Source organism: Cupressus sempervirens, chromosome 5 (genome assembly GCF_028749045.1).
Source record: "Cupressus sempervirens isolate cs-2001-9-10 chromosome 5, ASM2874904v1, whole genome shotgun sequence".
Lineage (NCBI taxonomy): Eukaryota > Viridiplantae > Streptophyta > Pinopsida > Cupressales > Cupressaceae > Cupressus > Cupressus sempervirens.
The window spans coordinates 664,616,040-664,643,853 of record NC_143122.1 but is presented as its reverse complement, the minus strand read 5'-3'; the positions used below and the strand labels follow the sequence as shown (position 1 = coordinate 664,643,853).

The 27,814-nt window shown below is 36.3% G+C and overlaps 1 protein-coding gene across 1 annotated transcript; it reads right to left on the bottom strand.

Annotated features, from left to right (window-relative positions):
• Window positions 1-3,594: 3,594 nt before the first annotated feature.
• On the bottom strand, window positions 3,595-26,085 carry LOC149557665 (uncharacterized). The gene is made up of 3 exons (XM_089832254.1): window positions 25,474-26,085; window positions 23,027-23,050; window positions 3,595-4,253 (listed from the first exon to the last, which is right to left on the bottom strand). Exons 1-3 carry the CDS (start codon window positions 25,667-25,669, stop codon window positions 3,958-3,960), a joined length of 516 nt encoding a protein of 171 aa, XP_089688380.1. The 5' UTR covers window positions 25,670-26,085; the 3' UTR covers window positions 3,595-3,957.
• Between the last annotated feature and the right edge of the window lie 1,729 nt (window positions 26,086-27,814).

The following is a 27,814-nucleotide window of genomic DNA, read 5'->3' as shown; positions in this document are numbered from 1 at the left end:
AGGGCGTCATATTGTGCCTTCTACAATACTACCACCCCTGGATGATGAGGGAAAACTTGTTTTGATACCGGAGGCTATCATGGATTTTAGAGAGAGGAACTTGAGGAAACGTACCATCCGAGAATATTTGGTGAAGTGGAAGGATTTGCCGGTAGAGGATGCTACTTGGGAGAGCGAGGAGATTTTACAGCATCCAGAGTTGAGATTGCTTGAGGACAAGCAATTTCAAGGAGGGCGGACTGTGATGTCCCCTTCTAGCTAGAGACATCACTTTAGCTGGTGATTAGCCTATCAGAGACCCTCGTAGGCTAATAAGATTGGATAGAGGGTCACCTTGGTGTGGAGATCCTCCAAGGACCAGAGCAGAGTACTCTTCTGGGTTGCCAGAGTTTGTTTATGATGAGTTTTCCTTTGAGTTTGGCTTGGTCAAGCTATTTTTAGCAGTTTTTGGAGTTATAAAGATAGACCCTTGCTATTTTTAGAAAAGGGGTATGGCCATATGCAGTTCTATCATGTTAGCTCCTAGTCCAAACGACATTCAAAAATGTTGAGTAATAATGGAGATATTAATGTTTATTTAGTTAAAATAAACATTATTGATTTTAAGCCTATATTGTTAAGTTATAATTTATAACTTAAGTGAGGGTCATGATATCATAAAAGGGGCCATCGTTTCAATTAATTATGGGTCCAAGCTTATGGAAAAATTAAAAGGAATTTTCTAAGTTTTAATGTAATAACATTTTTTATGTTATTATTATATCTTTTATCCCACATTGAGCGTGGAGACTCATTCTAGAGTTGAGGAGTCCTTATAAACAAACCTTGTCTTCCTTCAAGAGCAGGTTATGAGAATTGCTTTAAAACTTTGCCTTGTGAAATTTCTTGAAGTTGTGGCAACAAGGGTTTCTACAAGTTTGAGAAGAATTCAGACTGTAGAGAACGTAGTATCTTCAGAGTTGATGCAATTTGAGGGTGTGAAATATCACTTGAATTTTGCCTGTGAGTTGACTTCACTCTGGAGTCAATATTGTGTTTCAGTAGGAAAAAAGTGGATGAATCTGTTTACAGGTTGGAAGGGGTTATAACAGCAGCTACAGTGCTGTGAACAGTACAGCGCTACAGTGAATTAAAAATCAGAGATTTAATATTGCGGTTTTTGATAGGCGCTGCCCAAGGAGGAAGCAACCAGCAGCGTGGTTGCATATTGGAGACAAAAATCAGGTTTTTTTCAACTATTAATGATGATGTTTTTAATCTATTCTTTCAACAATATGTATTGTACATACATTAGGAGCCATCCGAATAAATGAATTTGATTAGCATTATAACCAGATTTGAGTTATAATTTTAAGTAAGATTAGTTTTCAATATTTGTATTTTCTTTTCATCAACTCAAAAACCCAAAAACAGCTTAAAACATTCAAAAACAAACCAAAAACAATCATTACACCCAGGGAAACAAACAGTGATCAGCGTAGAGCCTATTTGGGGTTCTTACAAAGTACTTTATGCTTTGATACCAAATGATGGCAGCCCTCTCAGTCACAACAGGGAAGAAGAGATTAAATTGAGGTAAAAATTAATTGAAACAATGGAACTTAAGGTGGAGATTCAAGTTATCTTTATTAATCCCCCAAAAACATGGATTAATAACACCTGATTGAAAGGTAATCACACAACAAAAATGAAGGTGACATACTGCTTTTCCTGAGAGCCACTATCTCAGAACAGAGGAAAAACTCAGAACAGGGACTCAGAACAATATTTCTGCATATCATTTTAAATGACAGTTGCAAAGAAAAGTGATCCTTCAGGATTGGTTCTATCTTCATTTACAGACTCGCTTATGTCCCTAACTACAACCAAACCACAGCCGTTGACTAAACAAAATAGCTCCAGTCTCCCACTCTTCAATAAGTCTGTTCTCCCCTTATTCTTGGTGCTTTTCCCTTTTTCAACGGTGATCCAGATTCATGTTTGCCTACACATCCCACCAGCTGCCCTTAAAACAAACTCCCATGTTTTTGAAGTGATTGTCTTTCCTACAGATAAAACCACCACCGCAGTCAGTTTCTAACTATCACAACTGAAACTGACTTCGCAAACTGTTTTACAACCTTCCCAACAGTCCCTACAAAGACAAAACAAACATACGACAAACCAAACTTAACAGAAATTAAACAAGAAAACTAAAATTAGAAATTAAGAGGCATGATGCTCCTGCATCACTTCCTCATTGTCAGAAACTTATAAAACTTGCACCTTCTATGTCAAAACCAATATCTGATGCTGTTATCACCTAGATTTGATTTATTTGAACCCATTAGTTCATGTGGTTGCCAAGGTTCCAGCCAACACCGGCTTGACGCTACAAAACTTTCCATCCACTTAGCATCACAATGATTTTTTATAAGTTAAAATCTCAGTGCCTTTTGCCAAAGTATCCACTACAAAGGTTGTTAAGTATCCACTACAAAGGTTGATGCTGAACTTTCAAATGCCCATTAACATGAAATTCTAAAGTAAATTTCCACTTCTCAATAATGGATATCAATCTTACCAACAGCATGTTGCAAGGTTGATAGTGCGTGATCCAAAACCATTAATGAAAATTAACTATTAAAAAGATTTTCCAAGAAGCTTTGTTACTCTACTAAAGTGACATTCATTACCATATATGCTCATCTTTTAATTGTGGATAAGGTACAAGATTGTTTCAGAATATCTACTTATTCCATATGAGTGTTCATATTCATCTACACTAAGCACAGCATAAACATGTTTTTTTGGTAATGGAGAAGATTTGAAATCAGCATCATTTAGGTGCTTACAACATGGACTTTGCCGTTACACCAAAAATCCTTAAAATGGACTTTGCATACACATACTCAAAATGTAAATAACAAAAATTGAGCATACTCACAAAATTTTACTGTTATATATAGCAATGTAATGTATATAAATTGCCTTCTACAACCAGTACATAGCCAAGCACAAACCTTGAATTAACCACTTGATACATGGACTTAGCAAAAAACTACTTAAAATGTAAATGACAAAAAAATTGAGCACTCACAGAAATTGTTTGTTATAAATATATATAGCAATCCAATGTGTAAAATCATCTTCTACAACCAGTACATGGCCAAGCACGAAACTTTAACTAGCCACTTAATCTCCCACAATAACAGATGTGAAGACTCAATTGTATAATAAAATGACATCATCATTCCTATTCAATTGATTCATAGATAATTGTAATTTTTTCTCCTTAATCTATTCAAGTAGCCTAATTAAGAGTCTAGACACTACAATAGCTGAAAACCTACTGAGATAACCTCAAACTGGTGAACCAAAAAATAATTCCTAGGTTTGTGGTCATTTCAGAAATGGTGTAGTCTAAGATAATAATGCTTAATGTTAAATATAATTATCAAAAAATAATCGTCAAATATAACAAGATTGCAAAATATATATTATTCTTATTTTAAAGCTTCTTGTGCATGCAATTGTGAACTAAGAACCATCGTCTTCATTACATTGCTTATCAAACAATCAATGCGGGTTTGCCGCATATCTTACAATTAAAACTGCTTTGAAAATTTCTCTCTCATTTATTGTACATATTTTTCAGACCAAATCTAATAATTTGGACAACAGAAAGTCAATGTGTCAAAACTCGTGTAGTCAAGAACAAAGAATGTCATTTTGAAATGTACAAACCTTATGGCTTGCAGTAATGTCAAATGATACAAATAGCCTATTAAAATGAACATATCCACTCCCATGAACTTTGGAGTTTCACTCCAGCTCACACTTTGCTTTACCCATACATATTGTAACAAGTTTAAGCTTATGTAAGTTTGCAAAATAAAATCTCAGACAAATTACCGAATATTTCAGAACATTCTCATTGTGTCGGTGAACGTCAATTTGTCTGTTGATCTGGAAAGACTATACATCTTTCCAACCCATCTGTCGGGCCCTCTGTTCCCATAGTGCGGTTGATTTCCTCTCAAGTACTAATGAAGCCTCTGCTCTCTCTCTAGCTCCTTCACATGTTTCTATTCCGGCATTACATTTCTCTGCTTCTTTCTGGTACTGAGAAGCCAGTTTCTTGGCATCAAGTAACATCATCTCAGCATGTTGCTGATTTTCCTCTGCTACAACTTCCTGTAATCTTAACTCTTCTGAGACAAGATCAGTGGAATTCTTTTCCATCTCCTCCCGAAACTCAGGCTTCCCGCAGTCTGTACCATCCACAATACATTTGAAAGAAATCAGCAGACAAATATGATACCCCAACATTAAGGTCTAGCAATAATTAAGCTTTTCGGACCAATATACTAATGTAGATTAGCATGTTATCAAGAATGCATTGCTCTTACATAGCATACATGATAATAACTAATTGTAGATAACAATGACTATTGAAGATCACTCATAAATTTCCACAGTGTACGCATTGCATATATTGCTCTATACAACTAATATTAAATTCATTTCATAATATGGTATTTCCAAGATAATTCAAGCAGTAATAGTTTGTTTCAAGACAATCACCATTCGTAACATCTATAGAACCCAACCGGTAGGCTAACAACTGCTTACAACACTCCTTTCAGCTTTACAATTATGCCATTTGGTACTGTGCTACCATCATCCATAACTCACTAGCTCTAAGTGTCTACCATATGATTAAAATTTTGCAGAAATCATGGTCAATTTGATAGTGCTAATATGTGTTTCACGATTTTGTTGATGGTACAGTTTTGGCCTGGTGAAGTCAGATAAGGTATTGTTACTTTCGAGCTAGTGTCCTTTTGCCATTTTCTCTGTTTTTTGTGATAATTGTGCTATTGGAAAGGTCTCTTTGAGACCTTCACATCTATCCATGCATTTTTGCTAGATGATGCCCCAGGTATATCTTATTCAATTGTTCATGTTTTCACAAAATGGATGATTACTTGGACTTTTTGGCATGTGGAGACTTTCTGTTTACGTTGGATGACTTGACTTGGCTGTTCTACATGTGTTTCTAGTACTTTTCCATATTTAACATTTTGAGCATCCTTTGGATGCACTTCTCTATTTGCAAATGTACTGAGATAAAGTGTCGCTCATATTTGCTTTTTGGAGATTTTGTACATTTTGTTGTGGCGTACTTTGTCCATCCACTGTATTATAAAGTACCATGGAGAGTGTTGTAAGGTTTTCACACTGTCACCCCATTACGTCTGTCACCCCATTACGTATGGAGACCTCATCTTTTCGTTTTGCAGTAGGTTAGGTGGTTGCCTTAGGCTTAGGGAGTCAAGTCTAGGTAGTGTAGTCTTCCCAAGAGTCGAGCCTTAGGGGGGCTAGAGAGAGTAAGTTTAAAATGAGTGATGGAGAAAAATGAAAATCTCCATCAAAAAAGGGATGAATGCATAAGACTATATGAGAAAATCAGATCTAAGTTGAAGTTGGAACCAAAACAAACCAGCAATAATGAACAAAATTCAAAGTTGAACTAGATTTGATGAGAGAAGCAAGTCTGAAGGGGGGAGTAGGGAGGTTTCAACATTCAAGACAAAGAGGTCAGAAATCCTAAGAATCTGAAATTCCTGCCCAAGTCTGATCCTAGCTTCTCTAAACCTCTGCCACAAGCTCCAAAGAGTGAAATTTCTCTAAACATGGGAGTGCTAATCCTAGCAACTCAAAATCTCTGCCTAAGAAAGCAAGTTGAAGTTGAAAGAAGGAAGATAAAATCACAAGAAGACAGATGGAATCAATTGAACACTTGGAGATATGGTGTGGGCTGAAAGTGTAAATGAATTGAATACCTATGACAACCAACTTTCAGCCAAATCAATTTGCGAAGTGGACCAAGACGAATGAAAAAAAGAGCCTCACAAGACATTCCAAACATAGGCTTGAGCTTAAGGATGGCCAAGAGCATCTACAGTAGGAGTTGGCAATCTCAAGAACCTGGAATTTCTGCCCTTACAAAATCCTAAGAATCTATAATGAGTTCTTATTGAAAACTGTCAACTCCAAATGGAACAAGGGAATAAGAGATGCAATTTGAAGAAGAAAATTTGATAAGATTTGAAAGGGAAGTCAAGTTTTGCACACGAAGAAATAAATAAAAACTAGACTGGAATAAGTCTCTGTCGGACCATAATGCAGATCACATGAGTGATATTCACCATTGGTGGACATGGATTGGTGTTTGAATGATCGAAGAAGAGTTGAAGACCATAGTATTGATGCGAGTTTTGTATAACTTACATAACATATTAGTAATCGAATATTTGATACGAAGTATCAAACATACAATTCCTCTCTTGAAAAATTCTCTCTCTTGAAAAATTATTGCTCGTGGGATATGAGAATAACTCCAATGTTCCTTGCACTTGTGGATACTCACTCAATTTTATCGATGTGATTTGCTAGTAATCACGTAGGTGGCCTTACGCTATTCATTCGAGGATGACTTGGGTTTTTGGTGAGATGGTGATGATTTTGTATGAGTGTCAGGTAATGTTGATGGTGACGGTGATGGTGGAGGATGTAGCGCCAAATAGTGTTGATTGCGCGAGGAGGTAATAATGCTTCTAATGATTTCTACCTTCCTAACTTTCTTAGAGTGAAATTCGACTACCCAACTACTCGTTATTCTACTCCTACTCGTTCAACTACTCACTATTCTACTCCTACTCCTATGAATGGAAAGGTTAGCAAATGGATGAGGATCGAATCTAATGAAAGCTAACCAATGGCCCCACCTTCACAAATGCAATGATTCAAAGGAAAAATAAACTAGTTTGCCACACAAAGCTTCCCAACAAGCCGCTAGGATGCTAGTGGTCTCGTATTGATCCCTATCAAACATTCACTAACATCATCATACAATTAGCCATCTACTTCTACTCTAACAACATGAAATGAAATCCTACTTTAATTTGAGAGATGAGAAAAACCATGCAATACACCAAAATGATCATGTATATCCACCATGCAAGTCACAACAATGAATAGAGAACAATTTTGATAGTATCTTGGCAACAATCCTCCAACATAACTCCCTCACAAATGTTACTCTAACTATTTGGAAGTAGAAATCATGCAATAATACCAAAGGCTCTTAATCACCATGCAAGTCACAACAATGAGAAAGAAATAGCGAATTTTGGTATTATCTTATGCAACAATTTTCTTTGAACCTTACAAATGAGAGCAAATGGCCTTTTATAGATGCCAATATTACAACCGACAGTAGAGATCAAAGGCAAAACCGACAATCTAGATTGAATCCTAGAAACCCTAATTAGGGTTGCCACCCCATCGGCCAATGAGAAGATGTCACCTCGTCAATGGACCAATGAAAAAAGTGTAAAAGTGGCATCCAATGAGAAAGCACCAAAATGGTGGCCAATCGGAAATAGACACTTGTCCTATTCTAGAAGAAAGAGAAATTACCACTTGGGCTTACACTAAATGATCTTCTAATATAAATCTCCCTTTTTTTTCATTCTTTTAGCTAAGGCAATGAACCTAGCTAGCCTCTCATTGACTTCCTCCATGGGAGGACAAGGTGTATACTTCATCTCGAGTTCAACTGATTTCACCATGCTACTCGTTGCTTGTAGTGTCTTCTCATATTCTTTTGCGTATCCAATAAAGGTGTTGAGAGAGGAAAGTGTGTTCAAATGTTTCTTCTTGATAGCAACCTTTCCTAACTAATCCAATCTTGATCCAAGTCTTGTCTCATTGATATCCTCTTCTCTGATGTCTTCAAAATCAAGCACCACTCCGATGTCGCTCATCATGGTTGTAATGGAAGTGTCGACGCCTGGGCTGTGATGTGTAACTGCCTTCTGTATATCTTCTTTGCCAAAAGGGATTGTCCTTCCTTTAGGAGGGCCTTTACCTGTATCATGTTTACTGTACCGACATTGGTATCAGTTATTCACCTCATTTTCGAGAAGAAAGTTGTTGTGGGCATCATATCCTCTTTGTCTTTCTTAGTGTTATCCTCTTTCTCTTAGGATTCTTAATTGCACTAACATCCTCCATCTTGTCGCCCTATTAGGGAATGGTAAAGTGGTGGACAATGAATGCAAGAAGAACCAAGGGAGACAATATCTAGACAAGAACGAAGGAAGGAAATCAGCTTAAGGACCCCTTTCAAATCTAAATGATTTGAAATTACTTTTACCAATAGTTGGATCTTCTTTTTGGAATTTAGGATCAGACTTTGAAAATTTCAAACTCCTTGCAAATCTTGAGCCCCTAGCTCTAAGAGAAAATCGCAGCACCTCTTGAAAATCAGAATTTTATCTTCCACAAATTTCGGCTCCCACAAAATTCGTCAAGCAAGAAGAGTGCAGATCTGCTCTTGCAAAAAAAATCATCCAAGGAAAATACCAATCTGCCCTTGCAAAAATTGCCCAAGGAAGAAGAAATCTGCCCTTGCAAAAATTGTCCAAGGAAAAAGAAATCTGCCCTTAGCCAAAAATCGCCTAAGCACCAAAGAGGAGGAGTGAGGAATGAAGAGAAAAGGGGAAAGAGTTTCCTCTTATACCCAATTCCTATACTCTCCTTAGCTTGCCGACTGGAACCCTGGGAGTAAGAAAAATATTAATTAGCACACAAAACTGGCCCCCAATTAAATGCTTAGCTAAATATTAACTTTGCCAAGATGAAATTTACTTTTTTAAATTGCCAATTAGACCAAAATTGCAAAAAGAAAATAAATTATGCCTTGGAGATGCTAAATGTTTCCATTTAATGACAATTTAGCAATTAATATATCATTAAAATCGGATTTTGGCTAGCCAAAAGCCATTTCTCAATATTAAATTACCAATTTCATTAAAGGCTTAAAAATTTTGAAGGCAATTTTAATCCATTACAGCCAATTTTTTTGCAATTTGATTTCATCTTCACAAAAGAAAATTTTTCACCAAAGAAAATCAAGATTTTCCAAAAAGTTCAAATCTAACAAAATTTCATTTTTTGAAAATTATCCAAATTTACACAATTATATCCAAATTTTCAAAAGAAATCGTCTAAGTAAAAATTTTACAATATTATCCTGCCCAATGTTGTTTTTGAAAATTTTGTCCGGCTTAAGGACGAAATTGGTCATTCTGGAAAATCAAGTTGGAACTAGGTGAAAATAAGCTAAGCCTCTCCCCATTGGCCTGAAGGTGTCCATGGCTTAAAAAATCTCGAAAAATCAAATCAAAATTGTTGGACAATCCAAAAATTTGCCAAGGCGATTAAAAAAAAGGGGGTCCCCAAAGTTTTGAGGCGATGGTGTGAGAACCTCACAACACATAGAACAATCAAGATTAATCCCAACATTGAGTGGGTTCCGCCCAATGCCAAGATTCGCAATGCGCAAAACTCTAAATGTCTGCCATCATTTCAAGACCAATCTGCAATGAGGTCGGAAATCTCGATATCATAGGATTTCAGCCATGTTTCTAAATGAGGAATATTCAGAAAGAAGACAATAGTGAGGTTCCTTTATAGGCCCAAAATTGTAAAAATTGGTCAAGTTTCATAAGATTGGCGATGAATGGAAGCCCACAGCAAGGGCAGAGTTTTCACAAAGTTGGGACTTTTAATCCCAACATCACAAGATTTCCACCATAGAAAGCTTGGGATGGAATATTACAAGACTTGGGACTTGCAATCCTGAAATACCTAGAATCTCCACCACGCCTCCAAGATGGGCTGTGAATTGTGAAACAAGACGGTGATCTCTCATAAATTTCGAGCTACAAATTAAACTCGCCCTTCAGCAAAATGATCAAAATTTTAATTGATGAAGGCTAATCAAATGCACGGCAAGCTTTCCCAAACTTTTGTTTTTCTGAACGTTTCTAAATCTGCGCCATCAAAGGACAACAGCAGAACTTTCATCAGCATTATATTTTTTAATCTCTTCATTCCCAAACTTCCGCCCCAAGAAATTTGAGCACTCGCAAAGCAAAAAAAGTAGAAAATCAATTTGAAATTGATCCAAAAAAGAATGGAGATTCATCTTATTTAAAATGCTAAAACAATTCAAGTCAACATGATCAGCCTATATGGTTGAAAAGAGCAAAATTTCAATTGAATTTTATCCACAAGTAAGTTGGCCTATTAAGAGGAGTCTTATTTGTTTAGATAAATTAAAATGATTGGCCAAACCTTAAAAAGTTAGCCCTGTTGAGAGAGGTCTAATTATTTAAATAAATTAATGTGATTGGCCACACATAAGCAAGTCAGCCTTGCTAAGAGACATACATCTTCACAATAAGGCTAAAAGACAAGCCTCTTCACAATACAGCCAGCTATATAAGAAAGGAGATAGTATTTCATTCGTCAATCAATCTAAATTGCAGATTGACTTCTCCAAATAGTAGATACTATAAAGAGGTAGGAATTTGAGAAGGTCCAGGGAGCTATTCAGGTTTTGCAGGAAAAAAATGAACAAAAAGTTTGGAAAAAAGAAAAAAATCAAAGATTCAGTGAATACCTCAACCATATAGTCAACCCTATTTGGCAAAGAGACCAAACATTTGCACTACCTCTCACCCTTGAAAGAGAATTAGTGGATTTGGAGAATTTGAAAATGGCATTTCATGAATTGAAGGCATGGATGGAGGATGTTGAGCAAGAAGTGCTCACTTTTCTTCCAGGATTCCTAAGGCAATATTATGCAATTACATCAATCAGAGTGAGACTCCAAGCCATAGATGCAATGTGCAAGGAATTTCAGCCCATCAAATTGAAGATCACCCTTGATTGCAAACAATAACAAGAATTCCAAAGCAGCTGTTGGAGAAGAGTAAAGTAATAAAGGAAAATGGGATGAAAGATGCTATGAGTACTCCTTTGCATTAGTGTCCATGCCGGATGCCCTTTAAATGGTAAAAGGTGATTGTTGCAGTCTCAATGCCACAGTTCAAGCAAATCGGGATGAGGTTCAAGAAGCAGTAAAGGTAACATTTCAACTTGATGAGAGAAAATAAGTGTTAGAAGTTGTAATCTTTCCTTGGTGTATTTATAAACCAAGGTTAGAACTCTTTTCTTTATTGTTGTAATATATTAGGATATAAGCCAAGGTATCCTAATATATTTCTTTTTTGTCCTTTTTCCACTACATCTTATTTTGTCATCTAGTGGAATATGTGAGGACAAATATATATTGTAATTTCTAATTTTAGATTATTCCTCCTTAAGAGGAATCTCACACTTGGCCTCACACACTTATGAATGGTGGCATTCATAGACATGGGAGTTACATTCTAACTCCTCTCTCTCATCTCTATTTAAGAGATGACCCTCTTCTCTCATTTAACAATGAGGGTTCTTCCTCTTCTCAAGTATTGTATGAGCCATAGCTCTCTTGCTCTCTCTCTCTTTCTTCTTAGGCTTTTCATGCCTCATTCATAATGTCACAAGGGGTTTTCTTTGCTTTCCCCTTTCCAAATATCTTGTCTCATGGTGATGGAGCTTGAAGCTTTCTCTCTCCTATTTTATGGTAATATCTTATCATGCATTTACTCTTAGATTCTTTCCTGGTATTGCTTATTTACAGATTTCTTTTTCCATTTCTAACAATAAGAAAATATGAATTTGGAAGCGATAAAGGAGAGGATGAGAGCTCTCCACTTTGAAGATTATAACATCGTCAAGAGGGAACAATTGAGAAAGGTTGCGGCATTCAAGGCCTTTATGCCCTCAAGGAAGGAAAACATGTCAGATTGGCAAAGATTCATCATCACAAGAGCATTTGAGATAGATATGGCTGATTGGAAGATACAAAGGGCACCTATGCCTCCAATGGATGAACTTAAGAACATTTTGTCTAGGTTCATTGAATTAGCAAAGGAAGAAAGGATTAAAGGGAATTATATCCTAAAGGATTACCCCACAAATTCTCTGCCTTTTGATTAGTCAATAAAACTTTGTAATTTTACTATTGGCTCACATTGTGTTGCTTTGATCTCAATGGATAATAGGAGTGGGAACCCTAAACAGAGTTTATGGTGGATTAACCTGGGTCATTAATTCTATATAATCTTGGTCATTCATTGTAACTACACCCATAAGGCATGCTCTCCCCATTTGTAAGAGAAAATTGTTATTAAAATATTGTCAAATTTACTCTACTATTCATTGTTGTGTCTTATATGGTGAATACTCGTGATCTCTTTTGGAATTATTGCATGGTGATTTACATTCCTCACTTAATAGATTTGATTTCAAGTTGTTAAGTTAGAATCTGCTTTGAGTAATTTAGTTGGATAAGAGTAATTGTGAACGCATAGTTGAATTGACTCGACCAAACCATTAACTACATACTGATTGTGAGTATTGCCTGGTGTGGTTGAATGGCATTTGAAAGCACTTCAATTCACACTCAATATTTAATTTGCATCCATTGATGAGACTAGAGAAATGGTATGGATTTAAAAATCACTAGAACACGCCTTAGAAGCTTGCACTAGGTGAGTGGAGTTAGTAATAAAACTGCATCTATAAGAGTCCAAGTGTGTTCACTCTTCCTTACATCCTTAGAAGTAGAAGTAGTTAAATTTGTAAGTTTAAGTTAGGTTGCATTTCAAAAGTTGGAAATCAAAATATATTTTCATTGTACATTCTGAAACCAAATCTACTGAATCAAGTTAACAAAATCTTATAAAACAGTGTAAGTCCCCTTAGTGATCCAATAAATCACATTTTTCCAACCGAGTGTCCAAATTAAAAGGAAGCTTGAAGTCACCTTATGATCTTTAGTTGCAGTCTTAGCATAAGAAGTGTCTTTATTCAAGAGAGGATTTGATATTTGGTTTTTCATCTTGAAACATTAAGAGTTTTGTCATGTATATTTGGTTTGTCATCCTGAAACATTTAGAGAGGGTTCTTCATTTATCACTACGGTAGTTATCATTACTTGACAACTACCTACAATTTATTTGTGCTTCAAGGATGTTCTTGTTGTTCCTATATTTTTTAGACATTATCTTGGAAGCTTCGTAGTTCTTAATTGTCTTTCCCCCTCTTTTGTAGATGAGTTTTTTCCCACTAGGCTTTTTCCGTTCCTCCTTATGTGAGAGTTGCATTGCTTTGTATATATGGTTTCTCTTCTTTTCTATGTTTTGAGAAACTTCCTTTATACTGGGTCCATTATCAAACATTAGTTGCTCAGACCTTTTCTCGCATTTCATGCACTTTAAGTTTTTTACTTCTCCCTAAGTTTCACTTAAAGGGGGTGTTAAAACGTGCATATTTGTTGCATCATACACATGTTTATTACATCATGCACATTTGCATATTGTTGCATTACATGTTTGTGCACATGCATGCTTAGCTTAAGCTAACTTTTAGAGCTTTAGATGAGCCTAATTTAGCTTGGTTGAGCTTTAGTTTTCTTTTTTAGCTTTTTTTTTGGTTTACTGAGGACTTGCTCTTTATAAAGCAATTATTTGTGCATTGTAATTCTCATTCTATTATCTTTGCTTTTGAGGAATAAGGAAAATCTTTCTTGTTGCTCTCATGTGTGGAAGGTGTTCTTTGTATATTGTTTGATCTTGCAAGAGCGTGTGGCCGCATTTGACATAATGTTACCAAGGAAACTCATTGTACTCATTAATCCTCTTCTAAATGGTCCTACGTGACTCACTAATGTATGGACAACCAAATAAACGTTGAATGAGATAGATCTTGATATATATGATATCTTGAATTAGATGATTATAATGAGTAGGATCATGCATGATATGAATCGTGATCAATATCAAAATGAGTACAAAATCATGTCAAAATGACAAAATGTAGTGAGAGGAAGCCTCTAATCATCCCCCAAGCAATAGTTCTCATCACTAGAACTACTAGATTCCTCAACTCCCCAAAAGAAACACCAACCAACCCTACATCCATTCTTGTTGGAATCTCATCCTTGTCAATATAAGATAGATCATTTGGCTCTACATCCCATCCCGTTGAGATATATCCTCTAGCTCTTCATCCCATCGCATTGCTACACTCTCTTTGTACACGTGTCTTGCGATCTATGATATGCAAGACACTGTGTACAATAGCTAGCTTCTTTGCTCTCTTAGAGGTAAGTTTGTTCCTCTTTATAGAGTGGATGAAGCACCAAAGCAAACAAGCACTCAAGCCCCAATTAGAGGTAAGTTTGTTCCTCTTAATAGAGTGGACGAAGCACCCAAACACTCAAGTACCCAAGCGGTGTAGTGACACTTGGGCAGTGGTGGGGATACTTGGGTACTCCAAGTACCCATCTAGGAGTACCCGGGGCCCAAGTACACGTCCTAGGGATGTCCCCGCACCGGGTACTCCTGGGTATTGAGTTGGGTGCGCATGCCCAAGTTTCACTAGTAATTATTCTAGCCTTAATGGAATTGCAAAAGAAATGTATTTTTGACCCACCTATTAACCATGTTTCTCTAGATTTAAGTTTCCAAAAGATTTGTTTACCCTAGCTAAGACCTTTGCCTACTTTTAGTTTTTCATTTTAGATTTCATCTCTGGCTAGAAAGATGCTAAATATTCATTCAGTGGTTCTTTTATGGTCTCTACTTCCTTATACAATGTTTTCACATATAGAATAGTCTCATCAGCAAATTGCCAACAGCCAATAGAGAAAATATGGGACTTAGAAATACAACTTGGAATCATGTCTCTTTGGGGAGAACATAGGCTAAAATGTTCATTAAAACAAATATCTAAACTAACCCATCAAATGTTTTCTTATATACAATTAGCTCTTAGATGGTATAAGCAAGTGGATAATTACATGTAAAATGAGGATTCTATCAATAATGGATCTTCTAGGCAAAAACCTATCCTGTTCTTCCTAGATCAATTCAGAGAGATTGAGATTAAATTCAATCTACTAGCTATCGCTTTGGAGATCATCTTGTTTATTGTGTTCCAAAGTGAAATAAGAGGAGTCAGCAAAAGCCATGATCTACTTTTTAATGAATAAGAACCCCATAAGTATTACTGAAATCCTTTGACATTTTTTGGACTATCTTGATCTTCCACCTCTGAGTAAACATCCTTCCCACAATGTTCCAAATTTTATGAACTAAAATGGCTAGTACATTGTCTAACCCAGGGGCTTCATCCAAATGGATCTGACAAAGAGTATGCTTAACCTCGTCCTCTATGAAGGAAGGCAATACGGCCTAATTACAATTGATAGTGATCATGTACAAAATATTTTTTAGAAGTTTGATGAGGTAAATTTGAGGCATCCTTGCACCAGATCCTCAAAAGAAGTTTGTCACTTTATTAATGATGTCCTAGGGCTGCACTAAATCTTTGTCATCCTTGCTGAATTGATGAACTTTTTGTGTGAGTTCTTCTAGACTTAAACGAATCTCGAAAATAAAAGAGTATTTTTGTCCCCACTCTTTAAGCATTTTCACTAAATTGTTGTTTCTAGGATATTTCTTTGCTGCTAAAAATCTCTCAATGCTTTTCCATTAGAAAGATTTGCCTGAGAGAAGCTTCCTGATAGATAGTTGAGTTTTTAACAATCCTGTTCAAATTTGCAAGTTGGATTTATATTAATGAGCTTGAGACCTTTCTCAGAGACTCCTCGCTCCCCAGAGACGATTGTTACTTACATCAGATCTTGATCTCCATCCTTTTCCCAATGATGTGGTTATTTTGGATTCTTCTCCTAATGTTCTTGAGAGGCTTCTTGATGGGCTCATGACAACTGTTCATGAATCTAGGCAAGACTCAAGTCATGGTCTTCAACTATTTGAAGACCTCACATTTCCATTTCTACTTTCAAGGTCAAGAAGTTGAGATTGCTTCATCTTACACATACTTTGGTGTTAAGTTTTCTAATCCCAGCTTCAGCTTGAGATTTGCCATTCAACCTCGGGTTTGTAAAGGGTTGGGTTCCCTTTCCATGCTAGAGAGATAGCATTTCAGAAACCACTTTCAAGACACTTTGACTAAGCTATCCCTCCTGGATTCCTTAGTCAGACCCATGATCTTCTATGGTTTGGTGGTGCGGGAGGCCTTCTCTTTTGGACTTTGATAGGACCTCGATTGAGCATGTCCAGACTCTATTCCTCCGATGTATTATTAGATGTCACTAGTCCACCCCTCACAGTTTACTCTCGCCGAGTTCAGAGCCCATCCTTTCAGTCTTGTTGCCATTTTTTATTTGATTTGGTTTAGACACCACCTTAGTGGTTATGCAGACTCTATCGACGACTGCCACAAATACCCTTACTTGACCTACTGCTCCTATCACGGACTCTGACCCCATCACTAGGGCCCGTTGTTGGTACACCCAAGCCACTATCCTATTGAGATCAATTGGGGTTGAGATTAACTGCCTACCTCCCTATCAATTCTCATTGGATGCTCCCACTCACCTCCTCCCTTCTTGGCAAGAGTTGAAAGGGCATGCCAGACTCGACATTTATAGACAATCCATTATCACAACCTAGACTAATCCTCTAGGAGTGTTACATTCGAGGATGGCTTTCTATGTTGAGCACTTCTTGGATATTTGAGATGGGATTATTTTACACCTTGACTACTTGCATACACGTTGGAACCATGCCCTGCATATCTCTCTTGGTTCCTTCAAAGTGGACTCACACTAGCTTTGAATTCAAAGTGATCACCATATTGATAGAGAGGATCCATTTACTACAACTCACTTCATTTTTCAATGCCCTATTTACTACAAGATTCGAGGTAGATTTTATTGTCTGTTCAAAGAGTGCAGATCTCTCTCAATTATTTTTAGATACACGGATCAGCAATGCATTGCGCTCTAACTCTATGAGACTTTACAACTCCACGACCACACTCTACAACTCTTATTCCCTCAGAGTCAAGCCCTTGTGCAGCTTATCACAACCTTCTACTCCCCCTTGTCTCTAGCTTGGGGTGTGAAGAAACCATTCAGTGTCCCCATTACCGGTCACTCTAGATCTGTGAGACCCTGCAACGGTTTTCTTCGGCAACGACACTCCTCCAAGAGTATTCAGCAACAACTCAAGGTTCATGGCCGCCCCCGTTAGTATCTTTTGATGTTGGACTTTTTCTCGTTGAAGAAGGATCCTTAGTCCTTGCATTGGTGGTCCTCTCTTCCTCTTTATTTTTCTTTCATGCTTGCACTTTCACAGACACCGTTTGGTGCTCCTATTGTTGGTTGTCTTCTTGGTTGTAAGCTCTCAATCCCGTGGACCCTTTTGGTGCTCTTTTGTTGGACATTAATAAACTTAGCTTCTCTAACTTCACAAACAATTTTGTATGACACCCAATTGTGTTGTTTCAGGCTAGCTTTCAAATGGATTAACTTCATTGTTGGATTGAAGACCTTAGGGCCTTCCATTTTGGAGCACTTTTTAACCAAATGCAACAAGGTTCTCTATACTAAATTTTATCAAACTTAAGAGGGCACTGAATGGGGGATGATCTTCAAAATTGATAGATGATTCTAATTATGCAAATGTGAAATGGGTATTATTTTGCAATAGCTATGAGGAATCCAACCAAGTGAGATTGCATAGAAATCTGTAATAGCTTTAGATTGTGATGCTGAAAACCACCCATTGACCAATCTTCGATTTGATCAAGTACGTGCACAAGTTTTGGGAACAATGTCTACCAAGACACAAAGCTCCACAAAATTGGCGAAGTCAAGTTGATCTAAGATAACATTTATTTATGGAGGCACCACCCCTTTGTTAGAAAGGCCAGAGTTACCTTTGCACCAAAAGATCAACCCGTCAATGCTCGATTCAACCAATAGTCTTATAGAATCACAAGAGTCGGTTAAGCCATGTCATGAATACCGTGAGGGACATTGGCCCATTGCCAACAATCCCCCTCCCAGCATCACTCGTCGTGGCTTGAGAGATTCGAACCTGTGACCAAGCTATAATACCAATAGTTAGAAAGGCCAAAGTTGCAGTTGCACCAAAAGATCAACTTGTCAAGGCCCGATACAACCAATAGTCTTATAGAACCACAAGAGGCGGTTAAGCCATGTCGCGATTCCTGTGAGGGACACTAGCCCACTGCCAACACCTTTCTACCCATAGAGGACGAAAAGGAGTTAAATTCTCTACCCAAAATGACCTTTCACCCATCAAAAGGCAGTAGAGCTCAGGGATCTGATCCAAAATTTAGATTTTTTAAGCTGATCTAATGGACCATAAGCATTGATCAAGAAAAGGGAAAGATTGAAATAAGGACTTTCTATTGTAAAAACTTGTAAATTCTGTTCTGTACCAAGCTCCTTGAACTTGAAAGAATGGGGGGGTTACGAAGTTCTCAATCCTCGAGAGGCTTTAAGGGCCTCAACAAACTCTCCGTTGCACCTTAGTAATTTCTTCATCATAATTGAAATATATTTTTATCCAATTTTATTTCTTACAATAAAAATTAAATTTGTCAGGCTTTTTCTAGGGGCATTTATACCCCTAAAACTCCAGAGATGATTTTTATTGCTCTCAACAAGGGGAAGGACACCTTCTAGACCTAAAATTAATGTAGGGGTTTAATTTAGTTACCTGAAGCTACAATTTTCTCTCAGAGACTTACTCCACATTTTCTCCACCTCTTCCCTGTACTACTACAGTTCACTTTAGAAATTTGGCAGGCATATTCATTGGGGTGTGCTTAAGGTATGAGTTCATTGTCTGCTGTCAAACAAGTGTCCAACAAATCATACTTATCGAGATCTGGCTCATTCAACATCTTATATTCCAACTGTTTGTTCCCTTAGGAGAGGGAATAAGGGCATCCTTACTGATCTTGGGGAATTTCCATTCTCAATTTCAGCCCTTTCAATGGCCTTCAAAGCATCAAATTTTTATCAATGCACTCATCCAAATTCACCTTATCATTTATGGTGGAATAGAATTTGTTGTTCAGAATTATTAATCCATTTCCAAAGTGACTGTGGCTTTGACTTGGGAGTCGAAAACAATCATTGTAGTTATTTAATTCTTGGCACCAATGATAGAGGAATCCTACCTTCCAATTCAATTAATTATTTCTAACACCACACATCTGATACAAGTAAAATGTGCTCTAGAAAGCAAGAGGCTGGTGGTTTTGTTATACAAATTCATGCAAATACTCTCAAATCCTACCAAGAGGTATCACCATCTGCACATAAATGTTTTTTGAAAGCATTCTCAACCAGTTCAAGAATGACAAGACCCCAATACCAATATCCGTCAGGAGGGTTACCAAGCTGGTGCGAAACCAGAATTTCATTGATTAATAAATCAAAATTCATGCAAATACTCTCAAATCCTACCAAGAAGTATCACCATCTGCACATAATTTTTTTTAAAGCATTCCCAACCAGTTCAAGAATGATAAGACCCCAATACCAATATTCGTCAGGAGGGTTACCAAGCTGGAGTGAAACCAGAATTTCATTAATTAATAAATCAAAGTTTGGACCCTATTCCTGGAGACAGATTTCCATTCTCTTGAGAAACTACTGGTCCCCTTAAAATTTTTGTCATCTTGGTTGCAACAAGAAGCTATGAAGAAGCTTTCACCCTAATTTTCATGAATCCATCTTTCCACACCAGTGCATGTTCGCTAATGCCTTCAAATTTGCCTATAAAAGAAGTACTAATAAGGTGAGATTTTTCCTTCCCCGATTCTTCACATTAATGGCCTTTAACAGAGTTTGCAGCAGCAGAAATAAAAGAGCTTTTACTGCTACCAAGGGGTATGACATTTGCACCAGAGAGAGGGGGAATGAGGGATGAAATGAGAGAAAAATAATTTTCTGCACAAAGGAACTTCTTGTGGCAGATTGCCATCCTTCCCACCTTAATATTCTGCTCGCTTTGGTCTGCTGAATTTGCTCTTCATTGCAAATTTTATTACAGTTACTAAAGCTTGATGAAATCACTTTTGTCTTCTTACACCCAAAGGTTCAGGCCATTTAGCTGCACTTATAATGATTTTCATGGGCAACCCTTAATAGCTTCTTAACTTTTCAAAAATAGATTTGGACGAGATTAAAAAGGAAAGGGTCTCCTAGAAATTGTGTTTTTGATAACAAATACAAAATAATTGAAAGGATTCATTTGAAAAATGGTTGGAGTGACTTTGCTTTTGTATCATTTTTCATAAAGTTGTGGTGACTCTATTCTCCACGTGCTTTGAAAGGATTGAGTAAGCAGAATCCCTTCTAAACCAACTGACCTGCTAAGGTCTATCAGGTAGATTCCCTCTAACATCTTAACTTTATGCGGTTGTATGCTCTGGAATGTTAGGGGAATGTTACGTGTGACTCAACTACAGAGGCACACCAAGGAACAATCTAGCTATGAGGCAAGCTAATGGTCAACAAATATTTTGCAAATAACTCAGCCATCACCCTGGATCTAACTCTGCAAAAAATGAGTGAGCAAAAAACCAAGATCTTCTTATTGGAGAAGAAAACACACCTCTTTGAATGAACAGGTAGTGGAAATAATGAAATTGGTGCTTGGTAATCCCATTTGGGAATAATCTCTCTACAATTGAAAGATGGTGTTAACATGTTAGGTAATGGCCATGTTTCAAAATCAAAATGTAAAAAATGCCAATATCTTCTGTTGATTGTGAAGACGACCATTGTCATCAAAATTCTTGAAACAAAACAAATTTATTACAGCCGTCTTTCCCACTCTCAAACAAGGTACAAATGATGAATAACATCCCAAAGACTTCTATGGGAAATCAAGGTAGCTTGGATTATTTGAGCTGCCCCAATGTATAAATAAGATCTCAATATCACATATACAGTTATACTAGCCAACATGTATTTCTACAGGAAAACAGATAGTCATAGAAACTGGTGAAGAGGCTGACCATGCGACAGATTCTAATCCAACATCAAGTACTGACAACCCAGCACAACTAAGGAAAATGGAGCTTACAGCAATTAGTAATAGAAATGGGCATGCAAGGGAGTTTAAACTTTAAACTCTTATATTCAGCATTCCGTAGAAAAAATTGCATTGCCTAGCAAATCATGATAGACTGCCTTCACTGGAATCATGAAAAGACAAGTGCAAAAATTTCAGCACTGGGCTTACTAAGAGTTTCCATTTCCCATGAGAACAGCCTGGCTTCTTCCCTTGTTATGCTAAAAATATGATTGGCATTCATGGTTTTTTAATTTCCTATTGTAAGGATCTTCCAAATAGGAATTATGAAATTCATTCAAATTGAGGGAACTGAATTTTGACCAAAAAATAACTGAATCTAGGAGTTATGTAAATTGATGCCTAAAATCTGCCCTTTCTAACTTTAGTTTGAATGTCCAAGACTTTAATAGAGAGCCGGGGGTTGAGATAGAAAAGTTTATTTTTATAATTATGACAGAAAAATAAACTATCAAACCTCTGTTCTGGTACCAACCTATTAATTGGTTACTATCTCATTCCACCCAACCCAAGAGAGCACAAGCAGAGCACTCAACCACACCAGCCACCCACTGATTGGTACTGGGTTGAGTGGGGGCCTCCATTTTAGAAAGGGGGAGGTCTGATGCATCCGGCAGAGAAAAGTGCTCCATTCTCTTTGCATTGGCCAAAGCCTATAGCACTGGCATCATCTCTGGCATAAATACAAGGAGTGTGTTGAAAATTCATGACCTAGGCAAAAGAAAGCAAAAGACATGACAAACATTCTGAAGCCAAACTCAAACCTTAAGTATGATTTCTGCTTCACCAAGGTCTTGAGATCAAATCACAGCTCAGAAGAGTTGTGAATCTGATTCTTCACATGTCCAATCTGGAAGAGAAAAAAGAATATAGTTCATTTTTCTGGTGATGTCCATCTGTAAAGACTTTCTGATTCTTGTTGCAGCAAAGTTAAATAACTTATCAACCGATCCTCTACACTGGTGATGCCCACATTTGGATGATTAGAGAAATGCAACGATTTGTGGGATGTGGTGCCACTGTCTACTACTAATTTCATCTGGAGGACAAGATGCAATAAAACTCTTCAAGAAGATTATTTCCCTCTAAACTTTAAGCATTAATAACTTAAAAAGGGATCTGGTTATGCATGTAAAGGCTGGATTATTGTTCTCAACTCTTATCTTTTGGGCTCAACCCAAATATTAGCCTTTCTATCTTTCATTAAACAATGCTTTAATCTTGGCATTTCATGAAATTCTGATGCTCAATGTAAATGTCATTCTTCATCATGCAATATAAGATGCATTTCTGAAAAACCTAGAGCAAATATTAAAAAATCTATGAGTGGCCACAAAAATATAGTCAGCTATTTAAGGGCAAACAAATACTGTAGCCGTGCTGCTGCCTGTGACATCTGACAGATAACAATATTTGCCTTCCTGAGTATGATTTGGCTCCTGATTGGGTGCGAAGCTCTAATGAAATCCCTTTATTCAGCTGATATGTGAACAAAGAAAGAAACATCACCACACCCATCCAAATATGAGTGCCACAATAGCTCATTACAGTTGTTTTACAATTTGTGGTTTCCTTGTACTTCTATAGGTAGCTTTCCATTTTGTAATTTTTCTTAGACTATCCTCTTTTATGCTTTACCATTGTGCTTTATGGTTGATGTTAAAGCTTATAGTCCAGAACAAAGATACATGACTAGCATTCCTCTTGAGTTTTCTGTGCATTGTAATTTTTAAATTGCTTCCTTTCTAAAATGTTCTTGAAATAGATTAAAAATTTGTAGATACCAGTTCACCTTGGACATCATAAGAAAAAATGTTGTCATCGGGAATACCAAAATACATGCTCCTGAGTCATCTAGTGATTATTCTTATCCAAATGATATATGAGGCAACAGTAATCAGATAACATTGAATGATAATAGAATTAAGCCTGGATTTAAGAAAACATAAGCTCATTTATGAAGTTAACCTATATGAATGCAGCAAAATATACAACAGAAAAATTTAACAATATTCCATAGTTGCGAAAAATGCCCCAAACCATCATAAGAGATAACTTGAACTAACCTGTTAAAGAAAGATTGTTGAAACCTGCATAAAATAACACAAAAGCAAAGGCATTAGATCATATATTGAAGCTGCAATGAGCTCAAGAATAGAACTATATGTATTTGGATAAAATATGCATTCTCTTGATTATTTTTCAGTAATCTTACTACTGTCAAACCTCACTCAGTATATACATAGCATTTTAAAGTGACATACAGTGTTTGTTGAGATGATGCATTAAGGATGACAAATTTATGCATATATAACAATTCTTGCGAAATGCCAATTTTAAAAGAAACATACAAAAATAGATCTCAAATTCTATTCAAGAATGTGATTTTCAATGTATTTTATAAGCTCGTGAAACTCAGGGCTCAAGGGTAGCTCCATGCCTATGGTATACAAGCAGATACACATATAAATCATAAAGCAGTTGACCTGTTATTTCTATTTTGTTACCCTGTTCTGCAATTTCTGAAATGTACCCCATTGTGTTTTGGGAATCAAATATATTAAATGTTCCAGAAATAACGAAGAGTTTTTTTTTCCTCTCTATAAGTTTTTCATCTATAATAACTCTTCCAAAGCATTTAACCTTCTGCTTGCTTTGAAACAACCTGCTCAAGTTTGATATGAAGAAATTCTACGACAACTCAAAATAATACACTTTGGAATATTACCTAAAAGGTAGAATCTATCCTTACCAATTAGCCGTGTGCACATGTAATAGCTTTCTTAATTTAATAAATTATTCAATTAAAAATCAATCCATCAAAATAGGAAAGCATGGGCCTATACAATGTTTTCAAAGCATTTCTTAATGTCCATCTCTTGTTCATTTTTCAAGTTTCAATTTTATTAGGATATTTTGTAAATGGATGAATGTAATTCACTCTTTTCAAGCCTCTTGTGTTTCAGCAGTCTCTCATCAAACATTATTTCACTGGTGAATTGAAATTAAGCCCAATTCTCCACAAACACCTGCTTACATTTTTTAACCTTTTTTCAAAGCACGTCTAGACAGACCTAAGTATGGGGCATTGCCTATCTTGTATTAGTACAGATAACACAGAGAACAAATAGAACCCCACTCAGATTATTTTGGCCTCTTCCGGATTTTCAGAATGATCTCTTTGAACATTCTAATGTGCTTAATGTGCCATTCACGTCTAAGACATACTCCACTACCCATGTGGCCATGAAACAAAAGGAAGATAGAATGTTTTGATATAACAGAAAAACAAATTTCTACGACCAATCAGAAATGCATTTCACAACCAGAAACAGTGATTACAGATACAAAAGAAATAAGAGAGAACTAATTTTATAATGGACTACCTATGCCACACTCTGATAGATTTAACTGCCTTAAATCCAAATACTAAATTGAAAGCAAGAAGACAAATATTATCAAGAAATGCCCACGAATAACCAAGATTTTTGCCCTTCCCAAGATGCAAGGATTCGGATGAAGAAATCTGAAAAATTAACCTCAATTGATAGAGGTTCAGATTCCACGTGACTGGATCAAAGTGCCAAACTATTGGATTCATGATGCTCGTGTGTGACCATGTGCCAAAATATTAGATCTCACTCACATAACTAAACTACAGTTGATTAAAGAAATATGTGTATCACCGGGTGCAGCTGCTGAAAAGCAGAAACCTATGGTAAAGAAAACGGGTAATGTCAAATCAAAGAGATGTGAATTAGGCATCCAATCCTTCTCCACCATACATCCTCCCCCTCCCCCCTACCCCCAACCAAAGTTCTTGTGTGGAAGAAAATGTGATCACAACATGAAGGATACTAAGAACTATTTCGCTTTTCAAAACCCCCTAGCTGAAATAGGATGTATTGCTAAACCCAAAGGAAAAAGCGTGTGCATTGCCCTGAATATGCTCACATATGCAGCATATTTGAGATCCTTGGTAATAGAATCACCCTTCAACGACAACTCAACAGATAAAAACTCCCAGATAGGATGCCTCGTGAAAGGATAAGAAAGTGCGGGGCTAACAGATATAAAAATTATACCAATTGAGGCAAACCCTCATGCCGAGCACTTCGAGGTGAAATAATTGGGTTCTTACTGTTAGCAAGGTTGCGGGTCATTCCTCGTAGAATTGGTGTGATACGTGGATTCTTCGAATCAAGTGGTATAGAGAGCGAACTTTGAATGTACCCAGCTAAAATTTATCGGTAGCTGAGCTTGCAAATAAGACGTCAAGAAGTATGGGTTACTTTAAGGGCCCTGAGCCTCCTCGTCTCGATCCAAAAATCTAAGATCTGGAGTAGCATGCCAAAAATCATTGTCTACAATTCATCTTAATAATACTTACACCTAGTAGCCGTTGACAAATCCTCTACATCTATATGGCCATTTAACTTATCCTTCACAAAGATTCCTGGTTTAAGTTTGGGAAAGAATTGGCAATACAATTTTTACAGTAGGGATTGCATACCTGGAGGAATAATGCTGAGTCTTGCTTCTGAAGGGCAATCACAAACACAAGGAGAACAAGAAGCTGAGTGCAGACCCTCCATGAATTGCCAATACAAAGGAGGACCCACAATGTATACCGACAGAGCTAAGGCCAACAATACTAGCAGCAATTTAAGTAGCCCTGCGGTACATGATTTGTGTGTTGTTTGTGCCATCTCTTTAAATTTGGGTAGAGATTCTTTCTTCTTTTTCCTGATCTGGGCAATGTTTTACCCTCTTTTATACCCGATTTAGGTTATCTTTTGTTGAGATTTATAGACCTCGGATGCTCATTTTTCACAATTGGATACCTGTCTTTACTAGAAAACAATGCTCGATCCTAGGATATGTGCGAGACAGAATTGTGATCTGCTGAAAACCAACAACAAAAATTGATCAGAAAACAATCGTGTAATGATACCCTTTCGAAATTTTTAATGCAGCCATGTATGTCAATCAGGGATGTGCTGTTTACAACCAGTGCTGGTGACGCTGACATATATATAGACCCATATTGAAGAGCTGACAGTGAAAACGTGTGTTTTTGGTAACACCGAATAGGAGATTATAAATTTACCATTTGACTAATGTACACCTAATACGAGATTATAAATTTACCATTTGACTAATGTACAATATTTACGCGATTCTCTTTCTCGACAGAATAATTTTTTAAATAGATTGAAGTTAGGGAGATCATAATTGGGAACAACTTCTTCGGTTTTCTAGTGGGGAGGGTTACAACCAAGATATTTCGCCTGGTCGGTACAACTATTTAATGTGATATGGTGATTAATAACTAGATATATAAATAAAATGCGTTAAAAAAAATTATATAATAATTTTTATTTTATTTTATGAATACCCTTTTATTAAGATATTATTATAATGATATTTTAATAACCATATATATTGTATTTTAATAGTGTTTAAAATAAAATATCTAAATATATTAATTGTAAAATAGTTATTTGTAGCTACTTTTAATAAGTGAAGTTCAATAAAGGCAAGTTAGAAATAAATGATAATACTAGTAATCTCACTTTAAAATGGGTACGTCAGAGATATGTGGAAGGAAAACATAAAATATGAAATTCACAAAGAGTTAAAAGAAGGTGTAGTGTCAATAATGTAAGAAAGAAGTATTTAATTTTTTTGTAAGAAGTTATATATTATTCTTGATGATATTACCTTATAGCATTTATAATACAAATGGGAACAATGTTTAGTAATGTGATTTATTACGAGTCTTGCATACAAAGATGTCAAATTTTCATAATCCATAGTCTAAAATTCGAAATGCTTATGTATTTGATCATGCTAAGTTTTTTCATAAACATTTTGGATCAGGTGTAATCCATTGTCAGAATTGAAGAGCTGATAACTTCTTCATTTTTGCATCTCCTTTGTTACACAACTACCTCGTTTTAGGATGACCATATACCTAATAGATTACCATGTAAAAATATAATTACACTACAATAATTTGAACTTAAATAGAGTAAAAAAAAATTATAAATTGAACTTTTTATACTTTAATTATTCTCAACCTTTGTGCAAGAGACTGATGACTAATGTTTTAAAATAATCAATAAGTTATTAATTGCTCTTTTAGAACCGACTATATCATATGCTCTCATGGTATGTTTTTCGTTAGCTTATTTTTTCTAAATTGTGCCTTTTTTCCTTATTGGTCTTCAATATTTTGCTTGAGGTTTTATATTTTTTATTTAAATTCAAAAAACAAGCTAAAATTATGGATCCATATGCTTAGTCTTTTCTTCCACACTTTTCATACATGCATGTAAGTGGCACACTAACAACATTGCATGTGCCTTGTCTGTCGTTTGAAACTATAATGGCCTTAGGCTTGTGCTCAAGTAGTTGTTTTGATCTCAATGGGTGGATTGATTATTTTTTAACTAGATTGGTCTTTCAATTTGGTTTTAGGGTTTGGTTTATGTTTCTTATGCCTTGTGAGTCTACTTGTTGAGGATGTTAGTGTTTATATATTTCATTATTCCTACTTATAACAATATATACATAAGCATGCATATATGGGTGCATACATATATGTTGTTAGCATGATTATAGTAACTGAGAGGGGCAGGGGGTGAATCAATTATCCTCAAGTCTAGATGTACAAATTACACTTTGAACAACTTTAAACAACTTATTCAAACTCATAAAACCACTCGGCCAATATAGCAACTCATCAACAACTCAATTTATTCATTCATCAGTTAGCTTTGTGTTTTATATATGTTGACTAACAGTAAATAACATGCATCATGAAAATAACATTCACACATATATGACAC